An 18,454-nucleotide genomic window follows, 5' to 3' on the forward strand; every position below is an offset into this window, starting at 1 on the left:
TTTCATGTTCAGTGGCAAGGCTTTACATATCATATCATATGTATGTATGTATGTATGTATGTATGTATGTATTGCTCAAATCTTGAGTCTGATGCCTTTAATTCCAGTTCTCCCAAGCTGATCTCTCTCTGTGTTACAGGACTAGTCTGGTCTACATAGGGAATCCCAGGCCATTCAGGGCTACATAGTCAGATCCCAGTTAGGATTACTATGGCTGTGAGCAACACCATGAGCTTATCAAATTGTAGTGAGACTGGGCACCTCCTCTCCTATTAAAGGCTGGAGGAGGCAAACTGGTAGGAAGATAGGGACCCCAAAGCAGGCAACAGAGTCAGAGACAGCCCCTGCTCTCACTGTTAGGAGTCTCACAAGAAGACCAAGCCACACAACTGTAGCTTAGGTGCAGAGGACCTAGGTCAGTCCCAGGCAAGCTCTCTTGCGGTTGGCCTCGGGGAGCCCCCGTGAGCCCGGATGAATTGATTCTGCGGGTTTTCTTGTGATGTCCTTGGACCCCCTCTGGCTCCCACAATCTTTCCTCCTCCTCTTCCACAGGATTCCCTGACGTCCATCTAATACTGGGCTGTGGGTCTCCGCATCCCCTCCCGTCAGTGACTGGATGAAGCCTCAATAATATTTTTTGTTGTTGTTGTTTTTTGAGACAGGGTTTCTCTATATTGTTTTGGAGGCTGTCCTGGAACTCACTCTGTAGACCAGGCTAGCCTCGAACTCACAGAGATCCGCCTGCCTCTGCCTCCCGAGTGCTGAGATTAAGGGCGTGTGCCACCAACGCCCGGCAATACTTTTTTTTTTTTTAAGAACTTGAAAAAGAAGTTTAGTGACCTGGTCACTGGGTTAAGTGCTTGCCAGAGAAAATATGACACCCTGAGTTTGGGTTTGGCCCACATAAAGGTTAAAAGTTTGAAAATATTAAGTAAAAAATAAAATAAAAATCCATCCCCTCCCCCCCAAAAAAACAAAAAGAAACCCAAACTTGAGAAAGGAAGAAGGAAGTGTCTATGTTTCGGCTCAGAGTTGGATGGTGCAGAATGGTGCAATTCATGGCAGCAGCAGGGACAGACAGCTGTCATCTTACAGGACCCACAGTCAGGAGTCAGAAGTCAACACTGGTGCTCCCCTTTCTAGTCGGTCCAGGACCCCAGACCACATAAGGGAGCCGCCCACGCCCAGCACTGGTCTCCCCACCTCGTTTAGAAACAGCTCTGGAAACCCCCTTCACAGACACAACCAGAGCCGAGTTCCCGAGGCGATTCTAAACGTGGTCAAGATTAACCGTCGAGGCCAGCAAAGCCTCAGAAGCTGAGGAGCAGGGGCACGCTCTTCCCCGCGACCCCTCAGAGGAGCCCACACTGTGGACTTGGCAGGAATGCCAGTCTGCAGGAGACTTTTGAAGCCATCACCCGGGTTAGTGACACTTTGTGAAAGCGGCCACAGAGACTAATTAACACAGGACCCATTCATGAAGGCCAAAATTAAAGCCACGGGGACTCCACGGCTGTGCCAAGTCAGAAGGGACCACAACTCGAGCCTCACACCTCGATGCCACGGTGGAAGGTGGTGCCAGAAGGGTCCCGAGGACAGAGGACACAGAGAAAAGGTACTTGTTTTCATCTAGGACCCTGTGTCCTGCCAAACAATGCCCAGAAAGCCAACTCTTCTGGGCCCCAAAGGACAGCGTTTTCTGAGCCAGAAGACAGGGCAAGACAGCCAGTGTGGAAGCTGAGCCTGTGACCAGCGTCCACTGGGCGGCCCTCACTCCAAGCAGCTCGGGTTGGCAGGGAGGCTAAGAGATGCTGGCAGCATCTTAGTTCCTACTGAAGAAAATCACAACTCTGCTTTGGAGCCCGTAGGCTCCTTCCAGAGCTTTCAAAGAGGAGCCTGGAGAAAAGCAGTAAGGGTCCGCCTGACAGAAACTCACCCCAAAAAAACAGGGAGAAAAGGAAAGTTAATGAAGACAGCAACTGCATCAGTGACTAGGTCAGCGTTGCATGCATTTCCCAAGACGCTGAAACATTTCCACCTGCAGGGAAGCTCCTTAATAAACAGGAGCTAGACAACAAAAAAACAGCTTCAGGAAGTCCCTGAAACCAATCGGATTCACTCCCTGCCAGAAAAAAATCAAAATTTAGCTTTTAAAAGGTCCAATGACTGACAGAGGCCGAACTACCTAGACAAGTTTTAGAGCAACCGAGGCACCTGGAAAGGACACTCTCCAGCCTGTTGAGCTGCTGTCGGGCCATGCAGTGTGCGCAGGGTCCCAGCTTTTGTGAGCAGTCACCCAGGGTGGGGTAGGCTTTGCTGGTGAAGCTGCCTTTGAGTCATTTCTGCTCATTTAAGGTAACCCATACCCCGAGTAACCCCAATAAAATTCGTGGTTCACCAAGTTGGACTTTGGTGGTATCTGTATTTAGGTCTGTCATGGGTTTCCTAGCTTGGTTGGCTAAACATAACTAAGAATTAATTTAAGCTGCAAGAGTTTGTTAGTAATAAGACGGAGCCATGAGCCAAACAGTTTATAATTAATATAATCCTCTGTGTGTTTATTTGGGACTGAACGGCTACAGGACTGGAGGGGACAGAAACGTCTGTCCACAGACATATTCAGCATCTCCCCAGGATGTTCTGTCACACAATCATCAGCACTATCCTCAGCCAGTGAGAGTTGAGCATCCCATGAAACCTGTCAGGGGAGCAGTGGTGTGAACCCCAGCATAGCGTGTGGTCACCACACAGAAACTTGTGTCTTTGTTCCAAAATCTACCTGGACTCGATGAGCCACTGACTGTGACAGAACCTGGATTAATGCGATAGAACCTGGATTAACAAGAGGCAAAGAGCTTTCCTCAGCCTAAGTTATGAAGCTGGAGATGGCCTCTATCAGTTCTGCTAATTCATGTCTTCTCGGAGCTCACAAGAGGAATTAAAACCAAGTGACAATGTGTAAGACAGTTCGGAGCAATGTCCGGTTTTGTTTCAATGCCTTTATTCGACGTATGCTGTAGTTACTAAGGAAAATGTCCTCTTATTTCTGTCACTCGAATTTTTCTACTACCATGGGCCACAAACAAGCATGAGCCCAAGAGCCACAGGGTTTACATGAACGAAAGGTGTCTTGTGGGTACCTACCAGTGAGACGGGGCTTAGAGACCACAAGGCTTGAAGAATCAAAACAGAGAGGTAACTCAAGGCTCCGTGGGTTCCTTTGCTCTCTGTTGCTACGGTTAAACATTACAATCAAAAACAGGTTAGGCTCCAACATCGAGGGAAGTTGGAGCAGCACTCAGCACAGGGACCTGCGGAGGCAACTGGAGACCACGGAGGAACGCTGCTTGCTGGCTCGCTCAGCTTCATTTTTTACGTAGCCCAGGCCCACTTGCCCAGGGTGGTGTAGAGAGAAGCCTTTTCCTCATCAGCTGCTTTGGTTTTTCCCCACCAGTTGCCTGGGCTCTGCAGCGTTATAGTCCCCAAATATCACACAGGACTGTTGGCCTTGCTTGTTTCTTACTGGCTAGCTCTGACTTAAGTATTTATCCCATAATTGCTAATCTAAGCATTTCTCTTAGCGGAGAAGAGTTCCGGACATCTTACCTCTCTGGTGGGCTACATCGTGACTCCCTGTGTTTCTCCTACCCAGAGTCCTCCCGGACTCCTAGTCCCACCTATCTTGCTTCCCTATTGGCCAACAGTGCTTTAATGACATAAAGGTGGCATCACTCAAAGTGGACTAGGCCCTCTCTCACATCTGCCCCCGATGAAGAAAATGCCTCCCATATCTGCCCACAGCCCAAACTGATGGAGCAGTTCCTTTAATGGGTACTCTCTCTTCCGCACGACCCCCGTCTGTGTCAAGCTGACAAGAGCCACCAGCACCTTCCTTGAGACACTCTTAGGTGTCGTCCCTGAGTGAACGTGTCCTGTTGGCAACCGTCCCACAGCAGGACTGCTTAGGCCAGCAGCTCTGCTCTGAAGGCTTCTGCGTGGAGGTCAGGGCATACCAGGCACGCTGGCTAGACAGAGGGGCTGCCTCACCCACCTTCCCATTTCCAGTGTGTGTCACATTCATACTGTAGGAGCTACCCAGCGGGCAGCACCCCGTGACGGCATCATAGGCAACCGGTTCAGGTTTCGGGGATCTGTCCTTTTAGAGGCTGCTTGGGACTGCCTGGAAACTCCGAAGACACTCTCCCCCAGTGTGTCCAGATCAAAGGTAACTGAAATTTCGCCCCCATTCTGTTTGTTGACAGGAATCCATACCAATGAGCCACCATAATCTACGTTACAGCTCACATTTCAAGTGAATTCCACTGAAATTACATGACAAGCTATGCAATACAAACCATGAAGAGGATCCCTTGGAAAACTGGACCGAAGCATCACCATCTTGGTCTCCATTCACAAGCTAAATAAAAAGTCAGTGGTTTCTGGGATGATGAGGTTATTTAAAAGGATTAAACTGAAAAGCATACTGGAACTTAGTAACCAATCTCTGTTTGCTATGTCTACATGTCATTTCTATTCTCAGGAGGCTGAGGCAGATGACATACATTCAAGGTCAGCATGGATTATATAGAGTGACCTTGTCTCAAAATAATTCAGAAATAACAGTAGAGACGCTTGAGAGACGGCTCGGTTTAAGAATACTAGCCGCCAAAGCATGAGGGGCCCGAGTTGGAGCTGCATAAGAGCCAGGCTCGATTAATTATACAGGTCTGCAATCATGGCCCCACCCCGGTGGAGACAGGAGCATCCCAGGGGCTTGAGGGCCAGTCTAGCTGAATCTCCAGGTTCAGCGTGAGACCTAGTTGGGCCAAGAAAACTCACACCAGAGCTCCTAACCCAGTCACTGTCGTCTTTCAATCCTTACCCCCGTGATTTCTCTCATTTCAACTCCCTGACATTCCGTCTTCAACACTCCAGCTTAGCCTATCAGTTACCACGCCGTACAACTGGCCACGGCCATGCTCCCACAGACCCGGGACCTTTCTCCGGCACAACAGACAGGTTGCATCATGCCAATGGCTCCTATGGCCTCCAACAGCAGGGAGAGGGCAGACTGAAGTATGGAGGCTCCGGGGTGGGACTCTGGCTCCCTCCCTGGCTCCTATGCTCCCCATCCCAGGCTTCACAGATTAGCTGAAGAGAAAACAACTGTTCCTTTCACATTACCTAAAGGAAGACATTTGCCAGGGACCTGTGCCAGCCCACCGCCTACTCATAAATAATGTCCGTCCTTTTCTACAAAGACGAGTTGCTATGTTTCTTCACACTCTTATCACAGGCAGCACCTTGCCTCTCATGTTGATAAACACTCAGGGAACCCGGATCGCGTTTCCAAGGCCCCAGTCCATAAATAAAAGCAGAGGCACAGAATCCCACTGTGGGCACCTGGCCCAACTTCCTGTTCCTATAGAGAGGGAGACACAATCCCGAGCTTGTGTGAAGCTCTTGTTCAGTTTAAAGGTCAATGAGGGCTTTTGTAATTGTTCTCGTCCTCAATCAGTCTATCCACAGAAAACTCCGCATCCTCTTTAGGATTTACAGCCACCACGCCCAACTCAAGTGTTCAAAGTAATAAATAAAAACCAAGCAAATGATGAAACACGCTGGATGGGACAGCCCAACTTGCATGCACCTCATCTTTGTATCTGCAACCCAAGATAAGAGAGAGCATCCCCAAAACCATGATCTCAGAACCCTAAGGCTCTCTCACATACACTTATCCAGCCTGCATGGAGCAGATGCAGGGATCTTGCCGGACACCCAACTCTAGGAAAACGGACAAAGCATCTTGGGGTTCAGGAAAGAAGAGAGACCAAAAAATCAACATAGCAAAATTGCAAGTAAAGATCTTGGGGGGGGGATCTGTGCTTTTTGAAACAGAGTTTGCTGAGCAGCTCGAGCAGGCCTAGGGAGCCCAGGCTGGCCTCCGAATCCTACCTCAGTCTCATGTGGCCTGGAGTACCACCTGTGTGCACGGTGCCTGCGTGAGCGTGAGCGTGAGCATGAGTGTGCATCGCTGAGCCCAGCTCCCCCTTGGTTTTCTAGCCAACAGAGCTGAGGCTCGGGGAAGCTGCATTGAGTCCAGCACACTGCAGCGTACCTGCTCAGCCGGAACAGGGCTTCAGGGCACACTTGGGTCGCACAGATCTTCAGAAAGCCAACAGGGCATGTGACTAGTTCAGAAACATCCGGTACCATCTAAAGAAAGCCCCGGGCCGGTGTGAACCACCCAGGAGAGGAATGACACGGCATGGCGGCGTGCCAGTGCTTATCTCCAGAGATCTTTCCTGCGCTTTCTTTTCTCTTATTCACGCAGCAGCCCTGAAGCAAGAAGAGCCCAGCCAGGCTCCAGCACGGACATGAAATGCCAGTTACTGCAGGAGGGGCGGGGCTCACCTTCACGAGGGCAGCCTGTGGACTCTGCCTCCCCATTTTTCTCCAGGGTACCCCATTCTAGCTCCACACTCAGTCCTGAAGATGAGAAAAGCCACCCAAGCTGGTGGGCGACGTCAGGGCAGGGACCAGGGGCCTCCACGTCCCTCTTTCCCAGTCTTCTCAGCTGTAACTGTGAAATTTTATTATATTTATCTAAGGGAGAAGAAAAACAACCCAACTTCTTAAACTGCCTACTGTGACCCGTTTTAATGTCGGAGATGGACGTTCTTAATCAGCATCTACTCTTTTTATTTATTAAGTTCTACTGAGTAAAAAGAAAAAAAATTAAGGGATAAAATGGCGAACAGCTGTTGGACACGGCTCCATCACTTCTGAGCTGCGCAGCTGGCTTTGATCACCAGAGTAACTAAAACTGAAAGGCAGTCTTCTCGAGCCCACGTTTAAATTCGGCTCTCTGTGTCTTAAGGGGCCAGGAGGGAAGGTTAATAGTGTTTATCTGGAATGATTTATGAAAAAAAGAAAAACATTTTTTTTACTCCATTAAAATAGCCTTTCCATGTAACCTCGGGAGGCTAGACCCAGACAGGTCCCATTTGTCACCCTAAGTTAAATAACGCACAGAAGTGACCAGGCCCAGTGGAGTGGGCTTCGGTGCTATTTCAGAAAGTTGGCTGAAGAGCCAAGAGCAACATGGATAAGGAGAAAGAAATGTCTGGTTTGTTTTTAAGAGCCCAGTGGACACGTTAAACCCCCTACACTTGCTCTCACAGAGGGCTGAACACTGAAGAGGCAATGTGTGCTCCGGGCCTCGGCTATCAATAAGCCAATTAAATTTTATGTCGGCCTATCCTGCTCCTGCAGGAGAGCCAAAAACACTGCAAAGCAAGGAGGATGGGGGGCGGGGGAGCTGTGTTCCCAACACAGGTGTATTCTGTCTCTCCTGAGGGGAGCAGGGAGGCTAACAGGCTTACAGGGACTCCCCCACTAGAACTCATTACCTCAGATAAATGGAAATGGAAACAGGAACTCCATGAAACACAAAAGGAGAAAGGTGACCTCATCTAATGTTCTGGCCTGGGCTCTTCCCAAAGGTCCACAAAGACAAGACACGATGTGTTCCAAGAGGGCAACCGGGCCCAAGGATCAGGAAGAAGGTGGTAAAATCCTGTATGTTGCCACCACAAGGCCCCTCCCAGAGCCAGACAAGCCTCCATGGAGGACCTGCCCAGGTTTCCCTGAGGGTCGGAGCAACGAAAAACCCGTTTCACCTCAAAGACAATGAATAGAAAGCTCTGTTTGATCACTGAAGGCCTGCCTCACTTCAGAATGCTCCTAATTAGGGCTCCAAAATAACTTGGGAGATTCTGCTAACAACAAAAAAGTCCTCTCTAGGATATCAAAGGCTCCTCTCTCCAGTTTCAGCAAGCATGTTACGTACTGCCGAGGGGTCCGATGAGCTTCAGGTTGACCACCCCATAGCCCTGAGCTGCACTTCCAAGACGCAGGAGACCCTGTAACGTGTTATGCGCCTACCCTCAGCATGTCCTGTTCGGTTGCACTCACAGTAATGACCGTATCTGATCAGACCCTGGGCATTTTGTTTGCTTTAATACCTTCCAGGGAGAGGTGGCGCAGAACTATGTCTCAGAAGTGAGACAGGAAGATTGTTAATTTGGGGACTAGCTTGGGTTACAGAGCTAGACTGTCTCAAAAACAAACAAAAAGGAACCAGTAACAACAGCAGCAGCAATCCCCACGGTGTTTGCCCTTTTGCTTTAGAATTCCAAAATATAATCACAAAAAAAAAAAGTTGATTCACCCACAAGGAGGTCAACGTCGCATCCTGGTCTCCACAAAGCAGAGACGGTGAAGGCAGTTTTACGTCTGGACCAAACGCCTCATTTTGCAGATAAGGAAAACTGAGTCTGTTCTAAGAGGTGTCGAAGACTACTAGTCAGGGTCAGATGGGAGACAGAGATCTCCAGGCTAATTAGAGGAAGGGATAAACACAGTAAAGGATGAGCATTGCCCTCTGATGGAGCCTGGCCAGGTAAGGCGGCGATAACTAAGGAGGGGAATGTGGAGGAACTTGCGGGGATGACCAGCTGACACAGGGAACGCCGGGGAGATTAATCCAGAGCTGGAGAAGGCAGATTCTCTGTGCATCAAGGCTACCCTGGCGGGAGCAGCCAGGTTCCAGGCTGGTGTAAGCACCACAGTGAAATAATCACTACCTCAAAAAGACTAGACAGGGCCCGCGTTGGTGGCACACGCCTTTAATCCCAGCATCCGGGAGGCAGAGGCAGGCGGATCTCTGTGAGTTCAAGGCCAGCCTGGTCTACAAAGTGAGTTCCAGGACAGCCTCCAAAGCCACAGAAAAACCCTGTCTGGAAAAACCAAAAAATAAATAAATAAATAAATAAATAAATAGATAGATAAATAAATAAAAAGACTAGACAGGGTTAGACTAGCGGTGAGCAGAGGGGTCCGGTGCACTGGGTACCAGTGCCACCTGGCCTTGACATAAACCTGACACAGCACCGACCGTTGAGTTCCCTCATCTTGACACTGACCCGACATCAAGTCAGTCCAACGCAGGAAGCTACAATGGCTGCAGCCTCATGCGGAGACGGGACAGCATCAGAGTCAGGACCCCAGGACACGGGTCTGTTCCAGGCTGTGAGAAACAAAAGCCTTGCCTACGAGGTGCCCTCAACTCTGTGGCCACACTCAATCTGGCCAATGGAGTCTCAGTTTCCCAGGATGAGCTAATACAGCTGCGAAAACAAGCCCTGCCCCGCCCCAACCCCCCTCAGATGTGTCACGGAGGGAGGGGTTCACTCCTCCCTCCAGCAGACCCCCGGAGGGTCTACTGCTTTCTCCCAGCACACCCCCCCACCCCCGCCCCTAGTCAAGATATTCACACTTGGTCTGCAGGCTACAGCAGCAAGCTACACAACAACTCTGAGTGCTATGTTAGCATCTAAGGGAAATCGAGGCAAAGATGCAAACATAGGTAAGGTGTGGCTCCCTTCCCTGACCTTTGGAGAGGTTGCATTCTGGCACCGCCACTCCTGAAAGTCATTCCTGCATCTTCTCATCACCTGCTGGTTTCCTGAGTGCTACCCCTTCTGCTCAAGAGGCCAGGCCTGGCTCTACTTGCTCCTGGGCTCTCCCCAGCTCTTCCTACAGGGGCTGGCCAAAGAAAAGCTAAATGCAGGGAGAAGGGGCCATCTGCCTCTCTGGTAGAGCCGGTTTGTTTACCCAAGGGCTCAGGAGAACCAGACACACAAAACCTTCACAGGGACCTTTATAGGAGGAAGCCTGATACGGGGGAGGGAGCCCTGTGCCTCAGCTGTGATTAAGGCTTTCCCAGGCCTGGGACCCACCGTGTTTTATAAGGTTCATCGGAAGACGAAAGGTGTGTTATCAAATGGTGAGGTGTGGTTTATTTGCACAGTCGGGACGATAAAACGCCAGGCAAGAGCTTCCTATAAACGTTGGTCTTGAACTTTCCAAGACATCCAAGTTCAACACTACAGAGGCTCAGCCAGCTCTAGCCTCGAGTGGAAAAGACTGGTTTCTACTGCCCTGGCTTCCCAAAAGGCTCAATTCTTTATTAAAAGTTACTAAAAGCGCCGGGCGTTGGTGGCGCATGCCTTTAATCCCAGCACTTGGGAGGCAGAGGCAGGCGGATCTCTGAGTTCGAGGCCAGCCTGGTCTACAGAGTGAGTTCCAGGACAGCCTCCAAAGCCACAGAGAAACCCTGTCTGGAAAAACCAAAAAAAAAGTTACTAAGGGGGGGGGGGGGGGGGGGGAGAGAAAGATGAAGACCCCCACCAGAATCCATATTGTAACACAAAAGTAGTAATAACAGGCCCAGAAGACTCGATTCACAGGGAAAGACAGGGTTCAATGAAGACAGACACCCCCCCACCCCCGCAAGGAAGTTGCAGAAACTTCTGGCTTCGTGCCCTGCTCATTTGCAGGACAAATGGCTTGTGTGCAATGAGAATATGTTCACCAGGATGCCCCATCCTGCCCTTGTGGGAAAGGGGGGGACTCTCCCAGGGTCGGACCGCCTTGGTGAACTCTTAGCCAAAAGCTTTGAAGCGAAGATAGTAAAGCAACTATCAGGAGCCGGTCTGGGCTTCCGCAATCCTGAAGCCATTGTCTGTCCCTCCTTCCTTCCCACCCTTGGAATGACTGAGTGGCCTTGAAGCCTTGATGGCTTCCAGCTGTGGGATGTCCCCCCCCCCCCATGCTAGCTGTTCTTAAAGAGCACAGGGCCGACATCTGAGATTGAGAACCTGCTCCAGCCAGTGACTAGCTGATATCCATCAGCCTGTCTACAGCCAAGCTTAAGGGAAACATCTGTTGCCTGTGGGGCTGAGGAGGCACACTCTAACCCGAAGAGAAAAAAAAAAAGCTAATAATGGTGGAAGAGACATGCTAAAACTACTAAACTCCGACCGTAAAATAAATTCACTGTAGCATTCCACTGGGCAAACACTTAATCATCATCTATCTGCCCAGCCACATGGGGGAAGGGGGGGGGGGGGAGGCATGGAAGCATCAGAAAGCAGCCAGCCGCAAAGGCACCCAAAACATTGCAGATACTTGACGGGAATCATTTTTTTTAATCATGAAACCTTTAAAAAATGTTGTTTACTGTTAACTATTGCCTTACTTCAAGGACTTGAAAGCAGGTACTCGCCAGGCGGTGGTGGCGCACGCCTTTAATCCCATCACTCGGGAAGCAGAGGCAGGCGGATCTCTGTGAGTTCGAGGCCCGGCTGGACCGACAGCCTCCAAAACAATACAGAGAAACCCTGTCTCGTAAAACCAAAAAAAAAAAAAAAAGAAAGAAAGAAAGAAAAAGAAAGAAAGCAGGTACTCAGGACACTGTCCAAGAGAAACAAAGCAAGTATCATAGGAGAAAGTGGAATTTTTTTCCCCCAGGCAGCGTGCTTCTACCTAGACAACCAAAGTCTGAAAAGCTCCACCCACCCCCCTCCCCCAGCCACTGCCTAAGGCAATGGGCTAAACCAACAACGGGGCCATTGAGGAGGGAGGGCAGGGAGTTTCGGGAGGGACGGAAGGAAAGGAAGGGTTAAAAATGGAAAGAATGGCTATCAAAAACTATGAAGATAAATACTCTGTGCATGGACAAGGCTGTGCGTGAAGGCAGCGAGAATGACCTCCGCGGTGTTCCTCTGGTGTCATCTACCTTTATTCTGAGACAGGATCTCTCTCTGGCCAGGGTCTGACCAAACAGGCTAGGATGGACGGCCAGAGAGCCCAAGGGATTCACTTGTCTCCATGTCCTCAACCCTGAGATTACACCGTCACGACAGGATTTTAAAACGTGGGTTCTGGACACCAAAACCAGGTCCTGTGCTTGTACATGAACAGCTCCGTTAGCTCCAGCCCCCGAAATAATTTTACAAGACGAAAATGCAAGTCTATATGACACAGTTTCTCCTCTGATGGGGGCTGGGCAAGGAGCTGTCTGTGAAGAGCCGCAGTTGACTACAGTACAGAGATCCCTCGGTCTGCACACACAGCAGCATTTGATAGTTCCTCTACCTCAGCCTGCACAGGAACACCACTGAACAGAGAGCACTGCTGGATCCTGGGCTCCTAACAAGATGAAAAAGGAAAGAGAAATGAATACTTCACCAAACCAGTCTGGCAAGGCAGAGAGAGAACGCTGGGGGGAGGGGGCAGGAAGGCAGAATTCTCAGCGGGCGGCAGGTGCTTTCCCTGTGCATTCTACAATTCCAGAAATTAGCAGTGGCTTTGTACACTCGAACGTGAAGTCCCGGGCCAAGTCCCGGAAAGGTGAACTCCTCGGCAAGAAAATTAAAAAGGTACAAAGGCCACTCGGCATGTGCGATAAAATTAGTAGTTTTAAACGCAGTCATTCTGAGGTTTATCTTTCCCTCAGACATTTAATTCACACTCCCTGAACAATGTTGTGAAATAAATATAACTTACTGAATCATGCCCCATAAATGATTAAATGATGTGTTACCACCGTTAATGCGGACTATTAAGTTCCAGACACTCTGGCCAACAGAAACAATGAGCGAATGGATTGCTCCCCCCCCCCCCGCTCTAGAAAAACAGGTGTGTTGGGCTGGAGAGAGATGGCTCAGAGGTTAAGAGCACTGACTGCTCTTCCAGGGATCCTGAGTTCAATTCCCCGCAACCACATGGTGGCTCACAACCACATCTACAATTCAATCCGGTGTCTTCTTCTGGCATACAGGCAGAACACTGTATATGTAATAAATAAATAAATCTTTAAAACAAAAAAAAAAAGAAAAGAAAAGAAAAACAGGTGTGTTCCAAAAGGCTGTCTCGAAGGAGTCAAGACTGGTCTTCTTCCTCTGCAATCAACGACCCACACAGTGGTAGGTCACCAAGACAGAACACAGCAGAGGAGACATGATCTGTGCTGAGGGGCCTCTGGCTGGTCAAGGCCAAGAATGGCAGTCACAGAGACTGGGGGGACCCCAACGGGCTACACCCCAGATGCGGCAGGGCGCCTTAGTCTAGCTGCTTAAAGCAGGAGGCTGGAAGAGACCCAGGCAGCTCTCCACAAAAGGTGCCGAGGACCTGGGACCAAGAGGAGCAGAAGATGCTGGCTCCGCCTACCCCATGGTTGCTTTCCTGGCCCCGGGGATGGTGGGACGGAGATGCTTTTGGTTCTACAGAAGCCACAAGGAAACCCTGGGCCAAGGTTTTCTAAGCCCCACCCTCACCCCATATAGGAAGACCATGAGACCATGAGCTCACTTGCTCCCTATTTCCTCATGAGGAACTTTGACACTTTGCTAGGGATGACGTTACTCGGGCCCAACGCACGCACGCTCACACCAGTGAGAGAGCTATCTGTGATAACAACAAATTAAGCCCACAGTCCACTTAGAGCACCTCCCTTGCCTCCAACGCCAATATTGACATAGATGTTACACTTCCTTAGATGGAGTTACACCACGGGATACGTACTATTGAGTTGTACTTCAAATACACAGGCACGCTACATACAATGCATAAAATGCGCATACACACAGGTGATGACATCTGTTTGTGTCTGGGGAAGTCAACAGTGAAACTGCAGCTAAGCCATCGATGCCACTATACGCACGGGTAGCTCAGGTACAGGTCTGAGACACACCTCACTCAGAACCGGAACGGATGAGTGATGCCTTGTTAGGAGTGAGGTGGCAGGCACACAGACAGACCAACCCACAGTACACTTCATGTCACCGGGCCATCGGTGACCTTCCCAATGCCTGCTGGGAGTGAGGACAGAGGCATCTGAGCACACAGACCCTCAGTACGCCTCAGGTCACCGGTGCCCTCCCCATTTCCAGGGGCCCACACCCCTTGAACAAAGCCCTGGCTTACTGGGACTTCAAAGGCCTCCTGGGTGTCATCCAGCATCTGGATTTTGATGGTCATGAGTTTTCCTGAAGGTGTGGGTGGCGGTTTCTGTCCTCGTTCCAAGGTGCTGATCCCCGAATTCTCCTGGGCCCCCAGGCGTGATGCTGGGGTAGGCTTCTGCTCTATTTCCCCCATGACGACAACAGCAGCTTACTTAATACCTGCAGGAAACAATCAGAGAGCCGTGTCAGGAGAAAGGGCTCCTCGAAAGCTACCAAGGTCGCTCCTGCCGCACCTCCCCCTGCTTTGGGACTCGACACCAGGTTAAGAGAGCCCCTCCCCCCCCGACTCTCCGAGAGCAGGAGCCGCGCACTGCAGCCTCCAGCGTGCCTGCCTGAAACGTCTCACGCAGGCATTCAAATCTTTCTTCACACTGCCCATGCATTTTTTTTTTTTTTGGTTTTTTACGAGACAGGGTTTCTCTGTTTTGGAGGCTGTGGGTCCAGCCCGGCCTCGAACTCACAGAGATCCGCCTGCCTCTGCCTCCCGAGTGCTGGGATTAAAGGCGTGCGACACCAACACCTGGCTGCCCATGCATTTTTGCATACTGACTGTCTTTACTCTTTTCTAGCTTCACAGCCGGCTCTTAATTATCCATACCACAGACTCAGCTGGGCTCCACTCTGTCATTCTGGGTCTCTGATCACCAGCTCCACTGTCCGCACCTCCAAAGGCTGGTGGGAAGATCCCAACAGGACCAGGGCTCTATCATTTCAACCAACTAATTATCTTGTAGGGACTCAGTCGCACACTAAGGAACGTGGTCACACACCAAGGCTCCCCAGTTGATGAGCTGAGGAGATAAACCCAGGGGGATGGGAGCCTGTGGCTGGGGCTCTGCTCTCCAGTCCTGAAACTGGTTCTAATGATGACAACTTTGCCCACTGGATCTTTCTTGCCACCCAACCCTCCAACTACGTCCCCCTCCTTTCCCAGGACGCCACTGTACACATCCTAATCATCGACAAAGGCTTTTTTCCAAAAGCAAACCACCCTCTTTGTTCCCCCCCAAGCAGTCCACCCTTTCTCCTCTCAGGACGCCCCGCCCATGTCCCCTCCTCCCACAGGTTCTCCCTGGCTGAACACACTCCTTCCCCTACCTGGAAACTCAATTGCTTCAAACGTCGGATCAAATGACACTTCCTGGAAACTACTGGGGGCAAGCTTGGGTGCTGTGCTCACGGTCTGAGCCCAAGTAACTCAGCAAGGCCCAGCCTTTTTTAACCTCTGCACTTGGCACCAGGAACACCCAAAAGGGGGCCCTTATCTCGAGTGCTCCCTGAACCTCAGTACCTTACTGAGGCTCGACCATCACAAAGCCCAAAATGGCTGCTGAATGGTGGACAGCTCTCTGGCTGCAGGTTCTGTGTCGCCACAAAGCACAGGAATGCTGGGGCGTCAGCTCAAGATACGACAGTTAAGGGGGGGTGGCCTCTGTCCGGGAGGAAGGGGGACCTGAACCCAGTCTGGCTGCACACCCTGGAAAACACATACAAGGAAGCAGGAAGCACAGAAGGGGAAGACCTTCCAGGAAACTGAACGGCGCTTTGTGGGAGACCTAAGATGGGCCTGGGCCTGGGGAGAGGGCTACTGGCAAAGACACTCGACACTCGCCAGGTCCATGCCCTGCACGGGGGAAGCAGACTTGGGAGAGCCCTTGGAGCTCGCAGGCTAACAGCAAGCAGATCAGTGAACCCCGTTGTGAAGAGAGAACCTTGTCTCAAAAAAAAAAAAACAAACAAACAAGGTGGAGGACAAAACTGAAGAGGACACCCCCACTTGGACCTGGGGCCTTCATACATGTACGTTCCTACACACGTGAGCACATCTACAGAGGAGGACCTGCTGGGGGAGAAAGAGGGGAGGAGGGGGGAGGGAAAAGATGACAAGATGGAAGGATCGAGATGGAGGGATCGTGTGAATCAAGACTGAAGGGTTAGAATGGAATGCCCGGCTCAGAACTCAGTCTCCACCTTGTACTGAGCCCCGAGGACGAGGAATAATGACACCGCAGAAACACGCCTTCAGGAAAATGGACCGGAAGACGACATGACATGGAAAACGAGGGGAGGGTGGAGGGAACCCAACCCCAAAGCAACTGTAATGGCTCACACATGAGGTAACCGCTTGGACAGAGGGACGGAAACAGAAAGATCGCGCGGCAAGCCCGCTTCTGTGGACAAGGCAGCCCAGTGTTGCACGTGGCTAGCTATGGGGAGAACGGATGAGCTTGGGAAGATCGGAAAAAGTGAAGTCAGGGCGAGAGGGGGCGGGGGGGGGGGTCACGGGTGGGCCCGTCCTAGACTTTTGTGGAGGTGGGGACGGACACAGGCTCTGGCCTCAGAGTCCATCTTACTGTATGTCTTAGTTAGGGTTTCTATTGCTTCGACAAAACCACCACGACCAGAAAGCAAGTTGGGGAGGAAAGGTTTGGCTTACGCTTCAGCATCCTTGTTCATCACTGAAGAAGTCAGGACGGGAACTCAAACAGGGCAGTTCCCAGAGGCAAGAGCTGATGCAGAAGCCGTGCTGGAGGGGAGCTGCTTACTGGCCTGCTCCCCACGGCTTGCTCAGCCCTACCTTATTACAGAACCCAGGACTAACAGCCCAGGGATGGCACCGCCCACCATGGGTTGGACCCTGCTCCCCCATTGATCACTAATTGAGAAAATGCCTTGCAGCTGGATCTCATGGAGGCGTTTCCTCAGCTGAGGCTCCTTTCTCTCTGATGACTCTCGCTTGTGTCAAGTTGACACACAAAAGCAGCTAGTCCACTGTAAAACGAAAAGTCATGGGTATGAACAGGGAGGGGACTATGGAACCCCAAAGCAAAAGACTAACTGTGTCCCATTGGGAGGACCAATGGAGGACAAGAAATCAAGAAAAATGGAGGGAGAATACAGAGGCACTGAGTGACAGAGACGGGGCATCACAGGGTGACAGGTATACAGCTGGGGGCTGCATCTGACGCCTCTGAAACAGGCTACACTCCAGCTCCGAGCCTTGGGAACGGCCCTCGGGCTTGTAAACCTCACTCTAGAAGGATCCCTGCCCAGCTCATTCTGCTTCCTCTCCTGTAAAGGCCAAGTCCCCTGGAAGTTTCCAAGGAACTTCCTCAGGGGACTTATGTCTCTTCACAGTAAAATCCTTCATTGTCTCAAATATACACAGTGGTCCAAAGACGCCAGAGCAGAGTGTGGAACCCCGCCCACAATCCACATCACTGACTCCATCTCAAACACACACACAGTGGTCCAAAGACACCAGAGCAGAGCGTGGAGCCCCTCCCACAACCCGTATCACTGATTGCAATTACTAGGATCTACATCCCCCACTGAAACATGTGGAGGGCCACTATTCATTTCTAATACAATCCTAAAAGGCTGGGTCCCATGACAGGGAATTGTCAGTTACTGTCCAGCTTCAGGAGGACCTGCCTGTCTACACACCGGCTGAAAATTCTACTCAGTCAGTTACGGGATGTCCTTCTAATCTCTGGCACAAATAAATAAACACTCACCAAGCTTCTACTTTAATACGATTGGTTGTGTGGCATAGGCTCCAGTAGCTCACCTCCATGTACTGAGAGACTGGACTGTCACCTACAGTTCTGAGCATGGTATCGTCTGCCGAGTGGAAGACAGAACACCCTGAGGGTGCTCTGTGAGTCAGGGGTGGGTGCTGATGCATTCACTGAAGTCAACTGGGCTCAAGACCCTCTCCGTAAACCGTGCAAAACTACTTCTGCGGATGTGTTCTCATTTGATGTCTAGTGGGTAAAAAAACAATAAAACCTTCAGAGCTAACCACACATGCAGTCACGTGCATCTTCCCATTCCCAGGCTCGCATGAGTGTGTGCGTGCATTTTTAAGCGTGTGCTTGTCTGTGTCTGCGTGTGTCCATCTGTGTGTGTGTGTCTTTCTGTGTGTGCATGTGCCCGTCTGTCTGCGTGTGTGCCTGTGTGTATGTCTGTGTGAGTCTGTATGTGTGTGCCTGTGTGTACTACGTCTGTGTGCACGCGCCTGTGTGTGTGTGTGTGTGTGTGTGTGTGTGTGTGTGTGTGTGTGTGTGTGTGTTTTACTGTATGCTGAGCCCCAAACAGGGAGCTGATGCCAGGCAGGAAGGGAGGGACCTATTCTCCCAAGGTGCTGGAATTGGAGCCCTAGCCTCTCAGCTCTCCCCGCCTGCAATATAATGTATCATCATTTCTTTCGTCCTTATTTCCTGAGATGAATGTCTGTCTTCATTTCCAAGATCCTCAGATGCAGGTACACTCTTCTAACGCCTTGAATCTAAACCTCTACCCCCATCTGTGATTAACAGACCTGGTATCTGAACCTCCTTTCTCTATAGCCCTCAGATGGCCCCATTCCCGAACCTTCGTCTCCCAAAGGATGTCACACTTGCTTTCTGTTTACACTGGCCTGTGGACAGTCGCTGAACACAGAAAGCTCTGTGAAGTCACACGCAAACCCAGTCACAAGCTTGAGTGACACATCCTAAGCAAGCCCACATCACAGAAATGCTTCAAGTGCCTGACATCCAAACTGAGGAGCCCACACCCTGCAGTGCTGTCTTCCAGGG

The 18,454-nt window shown here is 50.8% G+C and overlaps 1 protein-coding gene across 4 annotated transcripts in view; it reads right to left on the reverse strand.

The window, feature by feature from the left end:
• The window catches only part of Farp1 (FERM, ARH/RhoGEF and pleckstrin domain protein 1), a 228,054-nt gene that overhangs the window by 159,587 nt on the left and 50,013 nt on the right, over positions 1–18,454 (reverse strand). For 3 of the 4 annotated variants that reach the window (XM_040744380.1, XM_040744462.1, XM_040744332.1), the window contains exon 2: positions 13,834–14,030. In XM_040744380.1, coding sequence (XP_040600314.1) covers positions 13,834–14,004 — 171 coding nt within the window. In that variant the 5' untranslated portion in view covers positions 14,005–14,030. Of the gene's footprint in view, positions 1–13,833; positions 14,031–16,308; positions 16,328–18,454 lie in introns of those variants that run through there. The other variant, XM_040744426.1, reaches the window with a different exon arrangement.

The sequence above is a fragment of the Mesocricetus auratus genome, unplaced genomic scaffold (assembly GCF_017639785.1).
Source record: "Mesocricetus auratus isolate SY011 unplaced genomic scaffold, BCM_Maur_2.0 Super-Scaffold_2245, whole genome shotgun sequence".
NCBI classification, from domain to species: Eukaryota; Metazoa; Chordata; class Mammalia; order Rodentia; family Cricetidae; genus Mesocricetus; species Mesocricetus auratus.